Here is a 20,026-nt window from a genome sequence, read left to right as displayed (position 1 = left end):
CACCCCTGTCGCCCGCATACCCACCTCTGTGGGATACTGGTTCTAGGCTTCAAGGACATGTGGCTCTGGGGAGGGGGCTCTATGAGGCACAGGCAGAGGAGAACCATCTGGAGTAGAAAGACTGCCAAGGAGCTGCTGTCCCTGGAGCGGGAGCCAGGGAACATGGGGGAGAGGAGCACGGGCCTGAGCTGGGCCCCTCACCCTCTTCTGTCTCCCAGGACTGAGTGGAAAGGGGCTTTGATCCCCCAAAGGGCCTTGTGTCACATCCTTGGAACTCATCCCTGGGTCAGGGCTAAAGTCTCAAGTTGCCACATGAGAAGAGAGGAGAAAGAACCAAGTCTGGCATCTGAGGTAGACCAGGAATCCAGGTCTCCCCTGCCTACCTTTCTCCCTTGGCCTTACACCGCCACTCCCAGCCCCTGCCACAAGGGGCGCCACCCTCACCCTACAGTTGGCTTGGGTAGAGAGTAGTCAGTCACCCGGCTGGTAAGGGGAGAGGAGGCTGGCCTAGGGTTGGCAGACTTCACCAAGGTCCCGGGGCCTTTCTGTCTCCCAAGGTTCCCTGGGCAGGCCCCATTCCTCAGGGGGGTGGGGCCCCTGGTTTCCCACACTCTGTCACCCCCCCCACCCAGGTCACTGGGGGCTGTGATGTGTGGGGTTGCCATGGCAATGAAGTGGGGGCAGGGCACTTAGGGCATGGAGCAGGACTATGGAAGTCACCAAGAAGGTGGGGGACCCTGATCCACCGGGCCCCCAAGGCCACCCCTCGGCCAGCAGCCAGCAGCCGAAGGGTGGCCTCAGAGGGTCCCAGGGACCATGGATAAACTCGGGATCTGTATACTTTAGGCAGGCGTTGTCATTGTCCACTGAGGCCATCATCGATAGGACCTGTGACCCTGCCTCCCAGGCTCAGGCCCCCGAGCCCATTTACCAGCTACACCAGGATCCTGCTGAGGTTGGCTCCCAGTGTGTCTGTAGGCAGACCTCCCAAGATGCTCTGAGACTCCCCTCTACCAGCCCGCTTCCAAGCTCCATCGTGGAAACCCCAACGCATCTTGTCGTGGAGAACAGGACCCTGGCCCTGCCTGTGGGCACACACAGTGACAACACCAGTGACACGATCCAGCATGGATTCTGCCGCTCCCGGGTTCAGGTTGCCGGGCAGGGCAAGGCTCCAGCTAAAGTCCTGGTAGGCTGGGGCAAAGGTCCCTGCAGCCCTGACCAGGTAGCCCCCTTGGGCAGCAGGAAGAGCCGGTGGCTACCCTATTTCCTTTCAGGGGATGAGGGCTCAGCTACGGCCCAAAGTCCTCTTCCAGCTCCAGCCCAAAGTCAGGACCAGGGCACGTGCCCATGTCCGGCCCAGGCTCCTCCAGCTCCAACTCAGGCCAATGCTCCGGCCGCAGCTCCAGCCCCGGTGCCGGCAGCAGTGGATCCTTACACCTGCAACTCTGACCTCTTGACAGACACCACTGCCACGACCAATGGCCTGTCCCAAGACCTCCTGCCCAGGAAGAGTGGCAACCAATGGGCAGGCCTCTCGGAGTCTTCCAAAGTGGTCTCGTCCTGCCAGGACAAAGTGGATTTTGGTTTTCGGAAGGAGCCTCCCACCCCAGCGCCTTCTCCGAACGAGTCCTCAGACCATGTCCAGGAGCTCGAGGTTGCCAGAACTCAGGTGTTATCCAACCTGCCTGAGAACCCAGCAGAGAAGGCCCCGGTCTGTACCTCTAGGCCAGACAGCCCAACACCAGGCTCAGGACCGCTGGGTACCCCCAAGTCCCAGAGGAATAGCCAGGAGAGTAGCAGCTCACAGCCAGACCAGCAGCCTCTCAACATTTGCAACAATACCGGCTCCAATGTGCCACAGTCTGCCTACCAAGTCTCCCGCCACAAGCAGTCACCAGTCCAGTCTCCCAGGGAAGCCATCCAGATCCCCCCCTCCAGTGCCCCTACCTGCCAGCTCCGGGATGCGGTGGAAGACCGCGTGCTGGTGTTCGATATGGCCACAGGGAACACCAGGATGGGGCTGCTGTGCCATGACCCCATGGGTTCACGGGCAGTGTTGCTAGGTGTCATGCCCAGCCATCCATCCATCTATGTCCCCGAAAATGTGTTGTCCACCCCACCGTTAGCCATGCCCATCCTTTCCCTGGACAGCAATCGCTCCAACTTCTGGTCGGCCTCACCCGTGCTGTCCAGCCCTGTGCCCTCCAGCCTCTCATCTGGAAGCTACCGAGAGGTGGCCCTGGTTCCCAAGGAGGGCAGGCTCAACTTGGAGTCACGGGACTCCCCTGGTACCGAGACACCCCTCAGAGTGTTCACTAGGCCCATTCCACTGGGGATGCCCCTCCAATTTGGTGACAGAATATTGAGCCATGTCCATGACCCGGGCTGCTCCAAACCCGAGGCTGAAAAAAATGAACCTAGTCGTACCATCTGGATGCAGGACACCTCCATGGTCCAGCCCAAGAAACTGCAGTGGGTGAACTCAGAGAAGATCCCAGAGCCTGCTCCCCAGGCCCCAACCCAGGAGGTGCCCAGATCCCTGCTTCAGGAGAATATAGGCAACCACAGCCAGAAAGAGGTCCTTACTGCTCACCCTGACAGCCTTCGGGCTGAGGGTGCTGGGCAGGCCGGCCTCGGTGGTCGGCCGCCTCTAGCCGAGCAACATCCCTTTGCTGGACAGCGCCCTCCAACAGGTCAGCCTCCCTCTGCTGCGCAGTGCCCCCTCACCAGGCAGACCCACCTTTCTGGACAGCCACTCCTCGCTGAGCAGCCCCCCTCCCCCAGGCAGCACCCCCTTCCTGGTGAGCTCCCTCTCACTGGAACCCCTCTTGCCAGGCAGCTTTCTCTCACTGGGCAGCCTCCCTTTTCTCAAGAACCCCTCATTTCCAAAGAGCCCATCATCTCAGGAGGGCCGCCCATCACCAGGGAGCCTGGCCAGGCCTCCACCTTGTGCCAGGAAGGGGAGCCCTTGAGCCTGCCGGCCCGTGTGGGGGTACTTCAGGTGCCCCTGGCCCCCGAGGAGACCTGCGTCTACATGAGTAGAGAAAAGGTCGGCGTCGGTGCCCCTGAAAACTCCAGCACACACCGGCTCTCATCCTGGCAACCTGGCAGCTCCCCCAGCACCCAGGAGGAGCAGTTTTCCCTGGTCACGTTCTCCACACCTGGCACTGGCTGCAAGGTCTTGCCCGTGGCCGTGGTGGGCACCGAGCCCCAGGGTCCCCGGTTCAAGCTGCCACCCGAGGACATTACACACTCATCAGTGCTTGCACACCTTGGCCTGCTGCATGGGGCCTGCTATGAACTGATGCCCACCACGGACGCTTTGCCGGTCCCGTCCCCGCTGCTCTGCCGCCACTCGCTGGGCCCCTACCAGGACATGGCGGCGGTGGTGATTGACACGGGCACAGGCTTCACCAAATGTGGACTGGCTGGAGAGGACCACGTCCTCAGCGTGGTGCCCTCACGGGTCCAGCTGCTGCAGCACCCGGCCCAGGATGAGCCCCGGTACGCGGTGCCCGAGAACCAAGAGGCCTCCTATTCGGTGCTGAATCGAGGCGTGGTCTCGGACTGGGACGCGCTGGAGGTGCTGTGGCAGCACCTGTTTTACTGCCGGCTGGGCGTGCGGCCGGAGGAGCTGGCCGTGCTTGTGGCCGACTCGCCCATCTCCCCGCGCACCAACCGAGAGAAGGTGGCCGAGATACTCTTCGAGCGTTTCCATGTGCCAGCCATGCAGACGGTGCACCAGGCCCTGCTGGCACTCTACGCTTATGGGCGCACCACTGGGCTGGTGCTGGGCAGTGGCCACGGCACCTCCTACGTGGCCCCTATCCTCACGGGGGATCTGGCCCCGCTGGACACCTACCGGCTGGATGTGGCCGGTGCTGACCTCACCGAATACCTGGCTCAGCTGTTGCTGGCAGGCGGCCACTCACCGCCCAAGGCAGGGTTAGTCAACCAGATTAAAGAGGCCTGCTGCTATGTGGCCATGAACATGACAGCTGAGATGGCCCGCACCCAGACCCAGGCCCGAGTGGACTTCGTGCTTCCAGACAAGCAGGTCATCACACTGGGCTCTGAGCGTTTCTGCTGCCCTGAGGCCCTCTTCCAGCCCAGTCTGCTAGGCCTCAACCAGCCTGGCCTCCCGCAGTTAGCCCTCTTAAGCATCAGCCGGCTGGAGGCTAAGCAGCAGGAGGAGCTGCTGGCCAACGTGGTGCTGGACGGCGGCAGCACCCTGATGAATGGCTTTCCCGAGCGCCTGAGGCAGGAGCTGGGCCCCCGAGCCACTGTGCTGGGCTCTCCCCACCGTGCTGTCGCTGCTTGGCTTGGAGGCTCCATCATGGCATCCCGGGACTCCTTCCAGAGCCTGTGGCTCAGCCGCCGTGAGTACGAGGAGGAAGGCCCTTGGGCCATCTACAAGTACCATCTGTGAGCACATAAAAGTTCTGGTTCTGCTTCCTTCGAGCACTGTGCGTGTTTTAGACACAGGGTGATGTGGGGAAGGACAGAGAGAGGCTGGGCATGGAGGCAGGGATGGGGGCCCTGGCACTCCCAAGGCACACCCTGCCTCTGCCCATGGGAATCCCATGGGTCCGAGCAATCCTATCCTTTCCGGAGAACCTCCAAGCCCCTCGGCGGGCATTGGCTCTGGTCTAGCCTGACCTTTACTGCACCCCAAGGGCAACCACAGACAGTGGCTGCTGTGGGTTTTGCCCCGTTGCCCTGGCGACAAGTGCAATTACCCTTGATTGCCAGCTGGTTGCCATGGCAATTTCAAACATAATGTAATAACCCACACAGCCTGGAGTGAGTCATGAAGGGGGGAAACAGCCCCCTCCCCTAGCTCCAGAGGAAAAGATCGCTCGCCCTCCTTCATCTTGGGCCCTCTACAGGGGGCTGAGGACAGCAACATGGACAACAGCCTAACAGTTCCAAAGATGGCCAGGGACCTGGAGCATTTGTTGCCCCCAAGGAAGAGTACCTGTCAACGTTTGGGCTTCTTGGGGGAGCTGGCCCGGTAATGCATGTGCCCCCTAAAGTCTGCACTTTGGCTAGAGCTCTATGCTTCTGCGGGCCCATCAGAATATGAGAGTATGGGAGTGCTGGCCTTTCATGCCCTGGGGCAGGAAGTCAGTGTCGTGGGGGGTGGCAGAGAAGTCCTGGGTCCTGGGTGCGTGGTGCAACCTGAGCTGAGCGATGAGTTCTGGCCGGCTTTGTAGGCTCTGTGAATAGGCTCTTTATCCCGCCTCTCTGACTGTCTAGCTCCGGTGGGAGCCGGAACTCTCAACCTTGGGCTCCCTTCTCCTCTTCAGCCTTCCAACCTAGGCTGTCCCCACCCACAGGGCGCCTAGGGCGCAAGCTGCCTCAGGAGGTCCTCAGAGAGGCTACTGACAATGCCAACCACCCCTGCTCTTTTCCCAAGCTCTGCCCTATGCTAAAGGACCTTGTGCCATTCCTCTGGCCAGGGGGGTGGCTAGAAGCCATGGCCCCTGACCTGGGCTAGCTCTGAATAGTGGAGGTAGGAATAAAGTTCCACGTGGGCCCAGTCCAAGGCCTAGAAGAGCTGAGAGGATGGCATCCCGCTGGTATTGCTACTTCCCGCCCGGAGGGCGGCCGGAGGTTGAAGCCCAGACACTGACACCCTCCCCTGCCTGTGCCTCCCTCCCTGACTGGGGGCTGACGGACATGCCATGCCCCAGTCCCAACCCTGGGTTCTCATCTTTAGTTGTTCTCTCTACAAAGGGCCAAGACCCAGCCATCCCCCAAATGTCTGAGAGTGAGGGGCTGCCCTGGGTGGGGAGACTGGAAATAGCCAATGATGTAGGGACATCGCAGCCCCTGCCAGCCCTTAGGCATGGCCCAGCCTCTTCCCCCATCCTGCTTTCACACCCTGATTCAGCCTCCACGGTCCTGAGCCCCATGTCAGGCTGGAAGGGGACCGGTGGCTCCGGGGACCAGGGCTCCAGGGACTGGCAACAGTGTCCCTGTGCATGCACAAGCAAGCACGCCTGGGTGCACACAGAACGCAGACACATGTGCCACTGGGCACCACTGCGCACACTGTGCTGTTGCCATCTCCTCCAGCATGAGAGCGCACGCACACACACAGACACACTCACACGTGTACACACACCCCCCGCCACGTGCGCTCACCCACAGGCACATGGAATGTGCACACGACCAAGAAGAGGTGGCGCACTGCCAGCAGCAGGCAGGGCTCTAGCGAGCCACCTCTTCCCCTGTATCTACATCCCCCATCCCAGCTTCTCCTCGGCCCAGCTTGTCCGAACCTAGAGAGCCACGACCCTCAGGAAAGACGGAAAATGTATGTCACGTGTGCGGGGTCAGCAAGCATGGCTCAGCTGCACTATACGACTCAGAAAACCATAGCTTCGGGGACAGCGGGCAGACAGCAGGAAGGACCGAGGGCCAGGCCATTCATTCCTTCCGCAGACATGAACCGAGCATATGGAGATGAACCACAGCCTCTGCCTGCCAGGAATTCCTACCCAGTGGTGGGGTCGGTGCTGTGACCGGGACCACCCAGAGCCCAGAGGGCACAGAGGTGGCATCCATCTGGCCTGCAAGAGGTGACCCAGTGCCAGGGAAGGATGTGAAGGGCCCTTTGACACGCTCATCTGGGGGGAGATATTGAGTGGCCTTACTGGAGTGGTCATTTCCCAGGCCAGCCTCCCCAGCCCCGCCCCAACTTCCTCACTTGAGCAGACACTCCTGTCAGAAGCCACGGGAGCCGTGCAGGGAAGACTCACTCAACATCCAAGGGTTTGGAGATGACCCCACCCAGGATGGGATCAGAAGACTCACTGGGAGGTTTGGGGTGGGGTGGAACCCAGCTCCAGGTACCAAGAAGCCTGTCTGGCCTTCAGATATGGACCTCGGGACGGTTCTCAGTGCCTGTGAGGGGGGAGGGGCAAGCACTGGGTCCCTGTGCCTCCCTGACAAAGGGCAGAGAAATGGCCAAGGACCCCTTCAAGCCTTCTTCCCGGCAGTTCTCAGCTGCCTCCTATCAGAGGACAGGCCTGTTGGGGCACCTTCATGCAATAGTTCTCCTGTACCCCCTTATCCCAGCCCAGGCTCCTTGTGGTGGGGCTGTTCGTGAAATGCTTCAGGGTAATTAAGCTGGAAAGAAAGTAGAATCCACACACGTCATAGGTGACTTTCATAGGCCGGGAAATTCAGTGCTACGCAGGGAGGAGAAGACTGGGCCAGCCACCCTGGCGGGGACTTGGGGATGAGAAAGGCTGAATGGGGTGGGGTGGGGGGATAGGAGTTTCTGCCACCATGGTCTGGAGCCCTCACTGACCACGTGTGCACACACACTCACCCATGTGTTTACTATTCCTAGGTAGGGGATGCCAGTCTGTAATGCAGCTTGCCCTAGCGACTGCCCACTCTGTTCTTACAAGTAGGTTCCGCCCTTTGGGTCAGGTTTTGGGAGCTAGGCAGAGTGCTGGTCCCCTGGGGACTACTACCTGCCAAGAGATTCCTGTGCAGCTCCAGGGCTCAGGCTTTCCCCACACCTCCCACTCCCCGCTCCCCATCATGGGCATAAGAAGGCCCCTCTGGCCGCTGTTGCCCAGTCAGCCCGAGGGCCTGAGGGAGTCTCTGGGAGCCTGGCGGGCGCCGGGCAGGCCACTGCTCTTCGACTCGCTGCCACCCGTCGCCCGCCCCCCTCAGAGTGGGATTCTGGCCTCTGGCTCTGCCAGGGCCCGGGCGGAGCCGGCTGAGGGAGGCCCCGCCCCCAGCCCGCCCCCGGCCCGGGGTGCGAATCCGGAGCCGGCGAGCGGCGGGAGATGCTGGAGGTTTGCGAGCCGAAGCGGCTGCAGCTGGCGCCGCGTCTGCCCCGCGTGCCCGGAGCGGATTCTGCCCGCCGCCCCCGGAGCCCTCGGCGCCCCCACTGAACACGCGATCGCCTCCTCCGTGTGACCGACCGGCGCTGCAGGTGCGGGGCGGGCCGCGCGGGGGGGCGCCCCCCGAACGCACGTTGTGGGGGTCTTGAGGGATTGGGTCTCTGATTCAGGTTCGGATCGCTCAGTGCGCGGGGGCTCCTCGAGGGCTTGGGGTCCCAGCGGGGGCAGAGGACGCGAGATCTGCAGATCCGGGGGTCGGCGTGTGGGGTTGGGCTTAAAGTTCCCCGTCACCTCGGACGGCTTGGGGGTCCCAGGGGAAGCCTCTGAGACTCGGGTCCAGGCGAATCTCCCCTCCCTGCCCCCCCCCCCGCGCCCCCCGTCTCGCTGGGCTCCTAATTGTGAAAACCTTAACCCTCGAACGTTCGTGGTGCCCCATGGGGTTAGGGGTCGAGGCTGAGCAGACCCTCCTGACTCCCAGGGCCGCCTTCAACCCCTCCCAACTGCCCCCGGGTCCCCTTCCTCCCGCGAAGCAGTCACTAATTTCCATGACAACGGAGAGTTCTTTATGGGCGACAACCTGAAGGGGGCTGGGCGGGGCTGCCGCGGGGTGGGGGAGGTGGCTCCAAGCCCCTGGGGCCCAGCAGCCCCCTAGCAGAGATCCTGCTTCCTTGCCTTAACGTGGGGGCCAGCGGGGGGTTCGGGGCACCGACTCAACGCTGCGCGGTGGGGGTAGGGGACGCACATGTTTCTGCTGGGAGGTGCGGGGCTTGTGCTCACACGTGTGCCTCCCGCATGTGTGTTGCTGTGCCAGCGGGGGCGAGTCAGCAGTGCCGGGGAAGGGGGTCAGGGTGGCACCACGGTGGGGAGCAGGGCCCCGGGCTGGGGAAGTGGGGGAGTGGACAATGAACAAATGAATTTCTGCCTTCCCCAGCCTGTAGTGTCTGGCAGAGACCCTAGGCTCTCCCAGCCCCCCATAGCTCTGCCAAACTGCTTTTGTCCGCACCCCCTAGACAGAGCCTGCTACACCAGCTTTCCTTCTGGGGAGCAGGGCCCTCTATCCTTCACCAAAAGCTTAGTCTGCTGCAGTCCAGTCCCTGTCCTGCTGCCCCCCTCTAAGGCCCAGACTTTGAGCCCCCCCCAGGACCACTTAGGAAGAGCTGGTTCTCCCCCTCCCCCCACCCCCACCTTCCCAGTTGAGTTTTAGCCACCTGCTGGACCCCAGTTTCCTCAACTGGGAAGTTGGTGTCTAATCCCCTCAGTGTCAGGCTGGGCGCCGGGGGTGGGGCACAGGTCTCTCTGCCTTTCTTTTACAGCATTTGGTGTGAACCCCCAGGTGCCCAAGTCTGCCTTTCCCATATCTGCTGCTGACCCTCCTCTCCAGCCCATGTCCTGGCTACCACTCACTAGCAGATGGGCAGTCCTTGCCCTGGGAGGAGGATGCAGAGTCCATGATCTCCATCTAGGGAAACTGAGGCAGGGGGTTGGTGCTGTGCAGTTGTTTCTGGGTTTTTTAGGGTGCTGTTTCTGGCCTCCCTGACAGGATCCACTGTTGGAAAGGGGGATGGCTGCAGCAGGGAATTAGGCTGACCTGCAAGAGGGGCCCGAGGGACCCAAGGCCTAGGGAGGACCACAGATAAGGGGGGCGTGGCTGGGGAGTCAAGGCACTTGGCTGGGCCAGCTGAGAGGAGGGGCTATAAAGGGAAGCAGCCAGGTCTCTAAGCTTCATTTCCCCCACCACACTGGTGCCTTCCACTTGATGGACCTGCCTTTCCTAAGCTGCCTGATGACCGGGAGAGGGGCCATGGAATTCTTCTGAGGGGACTGCAACAGCTGACTTCTTCTCCCAGGCCATGGTTGTGCCTCCCACACCAAGTCCAGGGCATATCTGAGGGATACAGGAGGGCTCTGTGTCAAAGGTCCAGGAACCACGGGCAGCTCCTGGCCCAGGTGTTCAGAGCACATGGCTGACGGGGCCTTAGGACTCTGCTGGGCACCCATAGGCCCCTTCAGACCCCCCTGCCCGCCTTCCCCACCTGTGTCATTGTGCTTGTGTCCTTTTTATTGTCACCTCTTCTCCACTTCCATCACAGTTTCTGCCTTTGTCCCTCTCTGTCCCTGCCCCTCTCTCTTTTCTAAAGTCTCTCAATTCCCCCACCTCCCCTTCCTTGATGGGGCCACGTCACAGAACCCATGGGGAAAGAGTCGGGCCAAAGTCGCACGGAATTCTTGGAGAAGGGGTTTGGCCAACACCTCCCCCCTTCCCCTTCCCTTTGTTTCAATACTTCCACCGCCATAGCAGTCCTTTACTCTGGGGCCTTCCCCTTCGTTTCCCTCCTCCACCCACAGGGAAGCAGGGACCCCAGGGGATTTTCCTTCAGGGGTTCAAAGACTGGGGCCCCGGGTGCCTGGGAGAGGCCAGTTGGCTCTTACCTCTGCCATGCCAAGTTCAAGGCTGAACTTTATGGACGCAGCACTGGATTGTATGCCTACCCTTGAGACTGGAGAGGCCCCCCTCTCCTTATTCCATCATTAGACGGGAAAGCGTCAACAGCAGGAACTGCGGACCATGATTTGGCTAGAGCCTGAGGCCAGTCAGGGCAGCCCCCTGCCCATGTCCCAGGGCGGTGGGCTAGAAGCTTGGCTCTGCCTCCCGACACCAGACCCTGAGAATAAACTCTCCATTTCCCCCCCTCTTTCCGGTAGACCTAAGCTGTGAGCCCGGCAAGGCTTGGGCCTAGGCATGTCCTTTGCAGCAGGAAACCCAGCCCCAGTCCCTGAGAGAGAAGAGCAGGGGAGGGGAGGGGGTACCTGAAGGCTGGTGTTCACAGCTGCCACTAAATCGGGAGGTGTTGCCCACAGTTGTCGGGAGGGAGCTGGAGGCCTCTTGGGCCCCTCCTGGCCTCCCAAGATTTACCGCAAGCTCTGGAACTCCACATGGGAGAAGACCAGGGCAGCAGGAAACTTGTTTATGGCTATGAAAGGTGGACCCTGAGTCAGGCCGACCCCAGCGGAGGAGGGGACAGGACTCCAGTGCAGGACCACAGGACCTCTGGAGCCAGACTTCCTTAAGGCTGCAGTAGGGCCCCTAGGGGACCCTTTATTACCAGGGCCCCAACAGGCAGAGGCTCCCTCAGGGTTGCCTGAGGCTCGATTGCCCAAGCCCAGGGGTCAGACCCAAGGAGCAAGCAGTGACTGGGGAGCACTTGGCCCTCAGGCACCCTTCGAACCAGCTAGAGGGCAGTGGCAGTGCCAGGCTCCGCACTTCCCCCAAGCTCTCTTTGGACAGCCCCCCGTGCACACTGTTTCTCCGCAGAAAATGGAAGGAGCCATGTCTCTAGGGAAACGGCCGCTATGGGGCTTTTGTGCCCTCCCGTGTTCCAGTGTGGACCCAAGGCACAGCCCAGGTCCAGAGTCCGTGGGAGGAGAGCTCTTCACTGTTGGGTAGTGGGTCTGGGCTGTCTGGGCCATAGGGGTGAGAAAGCAAACCCCTTTCTGCCTGGCCTTCCACTGTTCTTGAAGCTGTCCCTCGACTGCTCCTCCCAGCTTCAGGGCCAGGGCCCCCTTTGCTGCCAGCAGGTGCCAGGGGCTGGTGCATACCCCGGCAGCCTTGCGGGCAGCAGTAGTGGGTAGCAGATGGTGGAGTGGGTGAAGATGGAGGGGACCCCTTTTCTCCTGTCTTCGCCCTGGGGCTAGGTTGGGGGTGGAGACAGATGAGTGCATTAGACTGGTGAGGGGACGCGGTACTGGCTTTGATCAGGGCCCCCATGGTAGGGGGAGAGGCGGATCTGCCCCTGCCCCAGCCGTGAGGTTTTAGGGTATGGATCCAGGCTGCTCTGACTGTGAGCAGAGGCCTGGATTTCTGTGGTGGGAGGCAGACGGCAAGACCAGCCCTGGGCTCTTGTGGGCACAAATGCATACACATGGCCGAGGGCAAGATCAGGCATGGGCATATATGAAACCTCCCCCGCCACGTGGCAGAGCACGGAGCTGTTGGAGGGGGGCGGGGGGAGGTGGAGCTTCTGGAACGTATCTCAGAGAAGGGCCGTTTTGAGTCTGGAGTGTCAGGATCATTTTAGACAATTGGTTGCACCAACAACCTTATAATGTCAGAAATCACAATGAAAGAAGGAAGAAATTAAGCCCTTGTCTGGACACCTAGCCCATGTGGAGGTTGCTTTGCAGGGAGGCCAAGGTGGGCAGGGCCCTCGCCGGTGCCCACACTCCCTGCCATCGAATGGACACCGTTGAGCTGGCGAGTCACCTGTTGTTGGATTTTAGGTAGTTGCTGATTTTTTTTTTTACATTATAAATAACTCTGCCGTGACAAATAGGATACTGATGGGAGGCTTTGGGGGAAGGGCATTCCTGCCACCAGGAACGGTGTAAGCAAAGCAACAGAGCTCGACAGCTTCCTGGGGGGCCCGCAGGCTAAGATACCACCCTCCCGCCCAGTACGTGGTCCTTGGATTCCAGCCTGGGAAGGGAATTGCAGTGCGTTAGAGCCATTGAGGGACTGGTACGGCCCCTCCCCCAGATTGTTAGGGCATAGAGCTGGGTGGCCGGCAGTGGTGGGTGGCTGTGCCTCTGCTCTCAGCTGTGAGTGTGGGATTCCAGCCACATGCTCCTCTCCGGCAGACGCAGGAGCAGGGCTGTGACCATGGTGGCAAAGACACGCAGTCAGGGACGATCTTCAAAGCTTCTCTTGTTTGCCTCTGCAGTGCCTCACAAGAAGGCTTAAGCCCTGGCTTAAATTGCCGATGAAATGCATTTGCGTTCCCTGAGCCCCAACTACCCGGATGAAGGAATGATGGAATTTATTCCCTAATGCTGAAGGCAGATTTGAGGGAAAACTTCCGGGACTGTGACCCCTCGGAAGTGGGTGGCCTCTGCCTGGGAGCAAGCGAGCAAAAGCCAGGGCTGGCCACGGGGCTTTTGTGGGTCCTGGCTTTTGAGCCTGGCTGGAAGAGTCGCTGTGACCCAAGCTACTTCCTCTGGGGGCGGCTTCCTCCCTTCTCCACTTCCTCCTGGAGCTGGCAGTGACTGCAGGTCGGGGAGCATCCAGGTGGTCGGGGCCATAGGCAGGGCCCTGTGCACAGCAGGTGCCCCTCCGTGTGGAGAATATGCCAGGTCAGCAGGGGCAGAGCCGTGGGAATGCAGCCTTAGTGCAGAGCTTGCCACGGCCCCGGAATCCCCCTGACCGGGCACTATGGAGGTCCAGACACGGTCACCAGGTCCCCTCCTGAAGTTGACCTCTAGCAAGAGCTGCACGTGCCCTCTCCTTTGGGTGCTGGAGCCGGTCCCCCCAGCACCGCACGATCCACGGTGCCATGCCCCAGGTGCCCATTGTAGTCAGCTGCGTGTGGTCACCTTTGTGCCTGGAACACCCACCCCTGGCCAGGGACCTGTGCCCCGGACCTGACATGCCCAGGTCTCCTGCGGGCCCCGGCAGTGAGGCACTGGCAGGCTTGTCTAGCTTTTCCGGACCATTACCCCTACATGCCTCCTGGCAAATCCTTCCCCTCTAAGGCCCAGCCCTGATGCCGTTTCTTCCTCAAAGCCTTTCCTCACTTCCACCCAAATGGTGGTTCTCTCTCTGAGGAAACTCTCCAAGCACTGTGCCTGAATACAACGTTTATTAAATCAATAAAGGTAATTGTAGTAAAAATTCTTTTTTTTCTTTAAAAGATTTTATTTATATGAGAGAGAACATGAACATGAGGGAGAGAGCACAAAGCAGTGGGAGGCAGAAGGGCAGATGGAGAGGGAGACGCTGAGCAGGGAGCCCAGCGTGGGGCTCGATCCCAGAACGCTGGGATCACAACTCGAGCCAAAGGCAGATGCTTAACTGTCTGAGCCACCCAGATGCCCCTGTAGTAAAATTCTAACAGAAAATTAATAAAAGATATAAATCTGCCCCTCTAACACCTAATTCTTTGCCCCAGAGAGCACTCTGATTTTCTTAGGCGTCTTTCCAGAATTGAGTTTGTGACTATACACTGTTCTATAAACTTTTAAAAATTTACCCAAATAGCAGCATCCTTGACCCATCATTCTGTCCCTTGCTTTTCCATTTAACATCTCAGAAACTGTCCAACTGCAGCACATTTTGCTACTATAGTCTTTGTAATAACTACCAAGTATTCTTTCATATGGATGGCCATAATTTTTTTAAAATTTTTTATTTATTTACTTAGAGAGAGCGCGAGCAGGGGGAGGGGTCCAGAGAGAGGCATGTTTTGAACTCTGTACCAATAGGGTCACGTTCTACGTAGTCTTTTGTGTCTTCATCACTCAACACTGTGTTGGTGAAGTTGGGGGATAGCCGTAGCGCCTTCATTTCCATTGCTGTGTAATATTCCATGGTGTGACTGTGCCATATTACGTCCTGCTGCTGGTGGCTATGTGGGCTGTTTCCAGTTTGGGGCAATTACGAATGTTGCCACTATGAGCATTCCTGTATGAGTGGCCTGCTGCCTAAACGTATGTATTTCTGTAAGGCATATATTTAGCAGTGCAAATGCTGGTTCATGGGGCATGTTCAACTTTAGCAGTTTTACCAAACTGTTTTCCAAAGGAGAGACTTAGCCTCCACCAGCAGTGCTCATGTTCTCCACGTCTTTGCCAATGCTCGGTGTCTTCAGACTTTCAGAGATGGCTATCTGCTGGGTGGGTGGTTATAGCCCCCTTCACCTGTGTAAGAGCTGAAATGTAAAGAAATCGTTTGGTAGGTCTTTTGTTGTTGTTGAATGTATGCAGTCCAAAACGATTCCCTGCTATGTCAGTTTAATATGTTTTTCGTAAGTGGGGGCTGTTGTGGTTCAGGCAGCTGAGCCGAGTGGCAAGAGCCAAGCCCAGCAAAGCAGGGGTGGGAGCCTGACCAGCCTCTGGCCCTTTGTAGCGCAGTCTCTGTGCCTCGCTTGGTCTGAGCCAGGCTGGGGTCTCCCAGAGGCATCCTCTGTATTGCGGGGAGAAGCCTCTGTGTGGCGGTGCAGCTGAGCCAGACTCCATCCTGCCCGCAGCTCAGAGCCTGGCAATGCCGTTTGGGTGTGTGACTCTGGGCGATAAGAAGAACTATAACCAGCCGTCGGAGGTGACTGACAGATATGATTTGGGACAGGTCATCAAGACGTGAGTGCTGGGTCTGGTGGTCCAGGGTGGGTGGGCAAGGGCCAGTGAAAGGGGAGCAGAGGGTGGCCCCCACTGAGGCCAGGGCTGAATGGGGTGCTTGCCGGCAGTGAGGAGTTCTGTGAGATCTTCCGGGCCAAGGACAAGACGACGGGCAAGCTGCACACGTGCAAGAAGTTCCAGAAGCGGGATGGCCGCAAGGTGCGGAAGGCGGCTAAGAACGAGATAGGCATCCTCAAGATGTGAGTGTGAGGCCTAGGGGTAGGGTGGCGGACGAGGTAGCGGAGACGGGTTCCAAGGGCAGGGGGCCTCGAGCAGTACCAGCCTCTGGCCAGTTAGTTTGCTGGGGCCCGCAGTGGCAACCAGAGCCTCTCTTTGGGGTTCCCCCAGCCCTAACTCTTGGCCCCTCTCCCTGCCGTCAGGGTGAAGCATCCCAACATCCTGCAGCTGGTGGATGTGTTTGTGACCCGCAAGGAGTACTTCATCTTCCTGGAGCTGTGAGTGTGGGCCTGGGGTCCCAGGATTCCTCTGGCCTTTACCTGCTCTGCCCTCTGCAACCAGGGAAAGCCCCCTTTCTGGACCCTTGGGGTCCTGGGTCCCTGTGCCTGGCCCAGCCAGCTCCCTGGTGTAGGCAGCTGCCCGAGTACTTCTGCCCCACCCCCCATCCTGCCCACGCCGGGCTCAGGGGCTGGTGTCCCTCAGGGCCACGGGGAGGGAGGTGTTTGACTGGATCCTGGACCAGGGCTACTACTCGGAGCGAGACACGAGCAACGTGGTGCGGCAGGTCCTGGAGGCCGTGGCCTACCTGCACTCACTCAAGATCGTGCACAGGAACCTCAAGGTGAGGCCAGGAACCGGGTCTGTCGGCAGCCAGCCTGGGGCTGAGGTGGGCAGCACCTTGGGGTCTTACTCTAGCCTCTGGGGTCCTCATGGAGTCTTTCTCTGCCCCCCATGTCATTCCTGCCCGGAGCAGCTGGAGAACCTAGTTTACTACAATCGGCTGAAGAACTCAAAGATCGTCATCAGTGACTTCCACTTGGCTAAGCTAGAGAACGGCCTCATCAAGGAGCCCTGTGGGACTCCCGAGTACCTGGGCAAGCAGGGGGTGGGGCAGGGGCAGGGTGGGAGACAGCCTTCCAGGAGTGGCTCTGGGTAGGGGGGAAGGAGGTCTCTAGCCCAGGAAGTGGGTGTGAGTGGTACCAGGCCTGATACTGACCAGCAGACGGACACTGTGTTTGCAGCCCCGGAGGTGGTAGGGCGACAGCGGTATGGACGCCCTGTGGACTGCTGGGCCATTGGAGTCATCATGTACATCCTGTGAGTGAATGGGCCCGCAAACAGGCTCACAGCCAGGCCAGGCGGGGTCCTGTGTCCATGGCCTTCCTGGGTGACCCTCCCCTTTGGCCCCCATGCAGGCTTTCAGGGAACCCACCCTTCTATGAGGAGGTGGAGGAAGATGACTATGAGAACCATGACAAGAACCTCTTCCGCAAGATCCTGGCCGGCGACTATGAGTTTGACTCTCCATATTGGGATGATATTTCACAGGCGGGTGAGGAGGTGCCCAGCGTGTGGGTAAAGGGAGGGGTTGGCGTGGGGGACCTGCTGTCAGCCTTCTCTGCTGGACTCTGCTCCTACCTCCCAGCCCACTCCTCACCCCTAGACGGTGAGATGAGGTGCCCGTGCCTAGCCTCTCCCTGGCTTTGTCCCCAGCCAAAGACCTGGTAACCAGGCTGATGGAGGTGGAGCAAGACCAGCGCATCACTGCAGAAGAGGCCATCTCCCATGAGTGGTGAGCAGGGCCCATGGAGGACAGAAGGAGAGGCCAGGTTTCCCTTGGCCTCTGTCCTCCTCACATCTAAGAGCCCCCATCCTTGAGGCTTTGAGTAGGGGCTGGGGGTGCCCAGAGCTCAGCCCAGCCCAGCGGGCCTGCCTGGTAACCTCTGATCTTAAGAGAAGAGGGCTGGGCAGTCTCCATGAAGGCCTATACCCCCTCAGATCCAGATGCACTTGCACCCTTTCTAGGATTTCTGGCAATGCTGCTTCTGATAAGAACATCAAGGATGGTGTCTGCGCCCAGATTGAAAAGAACTTTGCCAGGGCTAAGTGGAAGGTAAGGCTTGGATGACTCCCTTTCTTGGACTGATCCCAAGAGCTCCTTCTGGCACACACAGTTTCTTGCCTGTATCACACCCCTGCAGCCACTCAAAGGCGTTCCTTCAGCCATGAGATGTGGCTGTAGCCACCGTCACTGCCTTAAGTGGGTGTGCTGAACAGCTGGGTCCCTGGCCTGCTCTCCTGGGGTGGTCGGAGACTTTGGCTCAGAATGGTCTGGCTTTGGCTCTTGCCAAGGAATGGATCTGGCTTCTGTAAGCCTCACTCTGGGCCTCTCTCTGCTGTTCTCCTTTCAGAAGGCTGTCCGAGTGACCACCCTCATGAAACGGCTCCGGGCACCGGAGCAGTCCAGCACAGCGACAGCCCAGTCTGCCCCAGCCACAGACACTGCCACCGCTGGGGCTGCAGGTGGGGCCGCAGCTGCAAGTGGGGCTGCCCCAGCCCTTGGGGGCAGTGCCACCTCAGCCACAGCGGGTGCTACTGCTCTTGCCTCAAAGAGCGATAATGTAGCCCCCGCAGACCGTAGTGCCACCCCAGCCACTGATGGCAGTACCACCCCAGCCACCGATGGCAGTGTCACCCCAGCCACCGACGGGAGCATCACCCCAGCCACCGATGGGAGCATCACCCCAGCCACCGATAGGAGTGTTACTCCAGCCACTGATGGGAGAGCCACACCAGCCACGGAAGACAGCACCATGCCCACCACCCAAAGCAGTGTCACACCAGCCACCAAGGCAGCTGCCACCCCTGAGCCGGCTTTGGCCCAGCCGGACAGCACAGCACCCGGGGCCACAACAGGCCAGGCTCCACCCTCTAGTAAAGGGGAAGAGGCTGCTGGCTATGCCCAGGAGTCTCGGAGGGAGGAGACCAGCTGAGTGAGCAGGCTGGTGTGGGGCAGGGGGCGGGCAGGAGGGTGGGAGAGTGGAAGAGGGGCTTCTCACTGTACATAAGAGTCACTGGCATGATGCCCTTGCTCCCTCCTGCCCCTGCCTCCCAGTGTGGGGCATGTCTGGGGGCCACGGGAGAGCAGTCTCATCTCCTGTGTGTATGTGCGTGAGTGGTGGGCAGGCCAGAGGCAGGACCGGCCCCAGCCCCTGCATGGATTCCTTGTGGCTTTTCTGTCTTTCGCTAGCTTCACCAGTTTCTGTTCCTTGCGGGATGCTGCTCTAGGGATACTCAGGAGGTCCCTGCTCCCTTTCCCCTCCCCTTTTTGCCTCACAATTTCCCCAGGCAGGCCCTGCAGGTCCCATCCTCTCCCAGGCCCTAAACTTGGGTGGCCTTGCCCTGAGAGCTGGTCCTCCAGCGAGGCCCTGTCAGCGGTCTTAGCCTCCTGCACATGAAGGTATGTGCCTGTGGTATGTGGGCTGCTCGAAGAATGGGCACAGGCTGGTATAGAGAATGCACAAATCTAGGGCAGTATGCTTTAAGACAAGACTGGTCGCATGGTTGGGGGCACTGCTTGGTAGCTTTGGGGGTCGTCAGAAGTGAAAGAGAATGAGTAGGGGGGTAGAAACGTCCACCTTTGTTCCTGGAAACTTCCCACCAATACCCTTGTGCTATTTCCTGCCCTCCTGGGTTCTGCAGTGGGTTGCACTGTGCCCTGAGCTTCACGAGCCTGTAAGGGGAAGGAGGAACAGTTGGGATGTGGCAATGAAAACTGGGAAGGCAGAGTGCAGGCCCAGTACCTAGTGTACCAGCCTAGCTGGGTCCTTACCCTGAGCCAGACAGGGAGGGCTGATATCCCTTGGCTCTCCTCTGATCGTGTCCCTCAGGCTCAGACTACAGTCCTCTCCATCCCAGGGGGCCTGCCACATGGCAGTGTCCCATAGTCTAATTTGGGGGTTTGCCCTTCACAGGGGCAGATTTCTTCTCTCCTAATTCAAAAATAAAATAGAGAGGAACCCCCCCTCTATGTCTGTGACCCATTTCCCCTTCTGTCAAGGCTTAGAGAGAGGCCCAGGTGCCTCTGAGCTATGCTGAGTTGCTTTTTCTGGGATGAGGAAGTGGAATAAGGCTCCCCAGTTTCCTGATGGAGGCTCCTGGCAGGTGCCCTTTGTCAGACCCCACCACAGCTTGGGCAGGCAGCCACACTGGTCCCGGCCTTTGCTCGGCACTCCAGTGGCAGTCCTGCCCTTCTCCCTGCATGCCTGTGGGTCTGCTCTGGTGTATGAAGGTCGGTAGGCTAACTGTGTGCCTACTGAACCTGGCAAATAAATGTCACCCTGCCAAAGCCTCTGGCCATCCTCTTGCCTTTTGCTTCCTCTGTCTTACTGGGGAGGGGCCCCTGGAAGGCAGTGGGGAGGGAAGAGGCTGGGAGCAGGTTCACAGATCTGTGCCTAGTGCCATGAGGATTGCTTGGGCTGAGAGTACAGATCATTCTTTACCACTGTGTGTTCCTTGATTGTGGTGGTGGGCCCTCTGGACTCTAGAAGTCCATGTAGGTGGTGGGCCCTGTCCTGGGCTTGTGCCAAGGAAAAACCTCTGGGCTGCTGTTCTGACAAGACCTGTTGAACAAGGAGCCCTTGTCTTGACTTAGGCATACAACTGAAACTCACCAGGACCACCCACCATAAGGAGAGACCTTGCCCGTGGCCAAAGTGGGTTTCCCTGGGTTGGGGAGAGGGTGCAGGGTGGGCAGTGCACAAAGGTTCTATGCTGCCCTTTGTGTTGATTCCTCCTCCCTGTGAACAACGCCTGTGCTTTGCACACAGGCCCAAAGAACTTCACTCTAGGTCTACTTCAGGTGGAACAAATCAGCTTTACATCATGGGGCTCTACATAAGGTTTCTTCTGTACGAACACTGCTAGAAATAGTTAAGCATGAAAACTCCTAGGAAGACTTGTTCCAGTCCTGACTGGCCCAGGTGAATTCACCAGGGATGCTGCTCTTTCCCAGGGAGGACCCCAAAGTT

The 20,026-nt window shown here is 59.4% G+C and overlaps 2 protein-coding genes across 3 annotated transcripts; both read left to right on the top strand.

Annotated features, from left to right (window-relative positions):
* Positions 1-709: 709 nt before the first annotated feature.
* Positions 710-4,432, top strand: LOC113256535 (uncharacterized). The gene is made up of 2 exons (XM_026500361.2): positions 710-2,629; positions 2,720-4,432. The coding sequence occupies exons 1-2, from the start codon at positions 710-712 to the stop codon at positions 4,430-4,432; spliced, it is 3,633 nt and encodes a 1,210-aa protein (XP_026356146.1).
* A 10,464-nt stretch (positions 4,433-14,896) lies between these two features.
* CAMKV (CaM kinase like vesicle associated) lies at positions 14,897-19,409 on the top strand. 2 transcript variants are annotated; one of them, XM_044385153.3, is made up of 11 exons: positions 14,897-14,999; positions 15,107-15,238; positions 15,419-15,493; positions 15,699-15,837; positions 15,970-16,090; positions 16,238-16,313; positions 16,412-16,548; positions 16,710-16,788; positions 17,022-17,109; positions 17,408-17,519; positions 17,631-17,989. In XM_044385153.3, the coding sequence occupies exons 1-11, from the start codon at positions 14,905-14,907 to the stop codon at positions 17,987-17,989; spliced, it is 1,413 nt and encodes a 470-aa protein (XP_044241088.2). In that variant the 5' UTR covers positions 14,897-14,904. The 2 variants fall into 2 exon arrangements, with proteins under 2 accessions (XP_044241088.2, XP_026356657.2); XM_026500872.4 differs by having other exon boundaries at positions 17,408-19,409.
* The last annotated feature ends 617 nt before the right edge of the window (positions 19,410-20,026 follow it).

The sequence above is a fragment of the Ursus arctos genome, unplaced genomic scaffold (genome assembly GCF_023065955.2).
Source record: "Ursus arctos isolate Adak ecotype North America unplaced genomic scaffold, UrsArc2.0 scaffold_14, whole genome shotgun sequence".
Lineage (NCBI taxonomy): Eukaryota > Metazoa > Chordata > Mammalia > Carnivora > Ursidae > Ursus > Ursus arctos.
This window is presented reverse-complemented; position numbering and strand designations above follow the sequence as displayed.